Source organism: Rhinopithecus bieti, unplaced genomic scaffold (assembly GCF_001698545.2).
Source record: "Rhinopithecus bieti isolate Rb0 unplaced genomic scaffold, ASM169854v2 scaffold_6608, whole genome shotgun sequence".
In the NCBI taxonomy this organism is placed as follows: domain Eukaryota; kingdom Metazoa; phylum Chordata; class Mammalia; order Primates; family Cercopithecidae; genus Rhinopithecus; species Rhinopithecus bieti.
Window position 1 is genome coordinate 1 of NW_016844723.1, and position 469 is coordinate 469.

At 71.6% G+C, this 469-nt stretch overlaps 1 protein-coding gene across 1 annotated transcript; it reads left to right on the forward strand.

Moving 5' to 3' along the window:
* Positions 1-4: 4 nt before the first annotated feature.
* Positions 5-463, forward strand: LOC108525126 (transcription factor jun-D; the record flags this gene model as incomplete). Its single annotated transcript, XM_017866197.1, has 1 exon — positions 5-463. A coding segment is annotated over one exon (459 nt), but the record flags the coding sequence as incomplete, so codon positions are not given.
* Positions 464-469: the final 6 nt, after the last annotated feature.

Here is a 469-nt window from a genome sequence, read left to right on the forward strand (position 1 = left end):
AACACCCTTCTACGGCGATGAGGCGCTGAGCGGCCTGGGCGGCGGCGCCAGTGGCAGCGGCGGCAGCTTCGCGTCCCCGGGCCGCCTGTTCTCCGGGGCGCCCCCGACGGCCGCGGCCGGCAGCATGATGAAGAAGGACGCGCTGACGCTGAGCCTGAGTGAGCAGGTGGCGGCGGCGCTGAAGCCTGCGGCCGCACCGCCTCCAACCCCCCTGCGCGCCGACGGCGCCCCCAGCGCGGCACCCCCCGACGGTCTGCTCGCCTCTCCCGACCTGGGGCTGCTGAAGCTGGCCTCCCCCGAGCTCGAGCGCCTCATCATACAGTCCAACGGGCTGGTCACCACCACGCCGACGAGCACACAGTTCATCTACCCGAAGGTGGCGGCCAGCGAGGAGCAGGAGTTCGCCGAGGGCTTCGTCAAGGCCCTGGAGGATTTACACAAGCAGAACCAGCTTGGTGCGGGCGCGGCC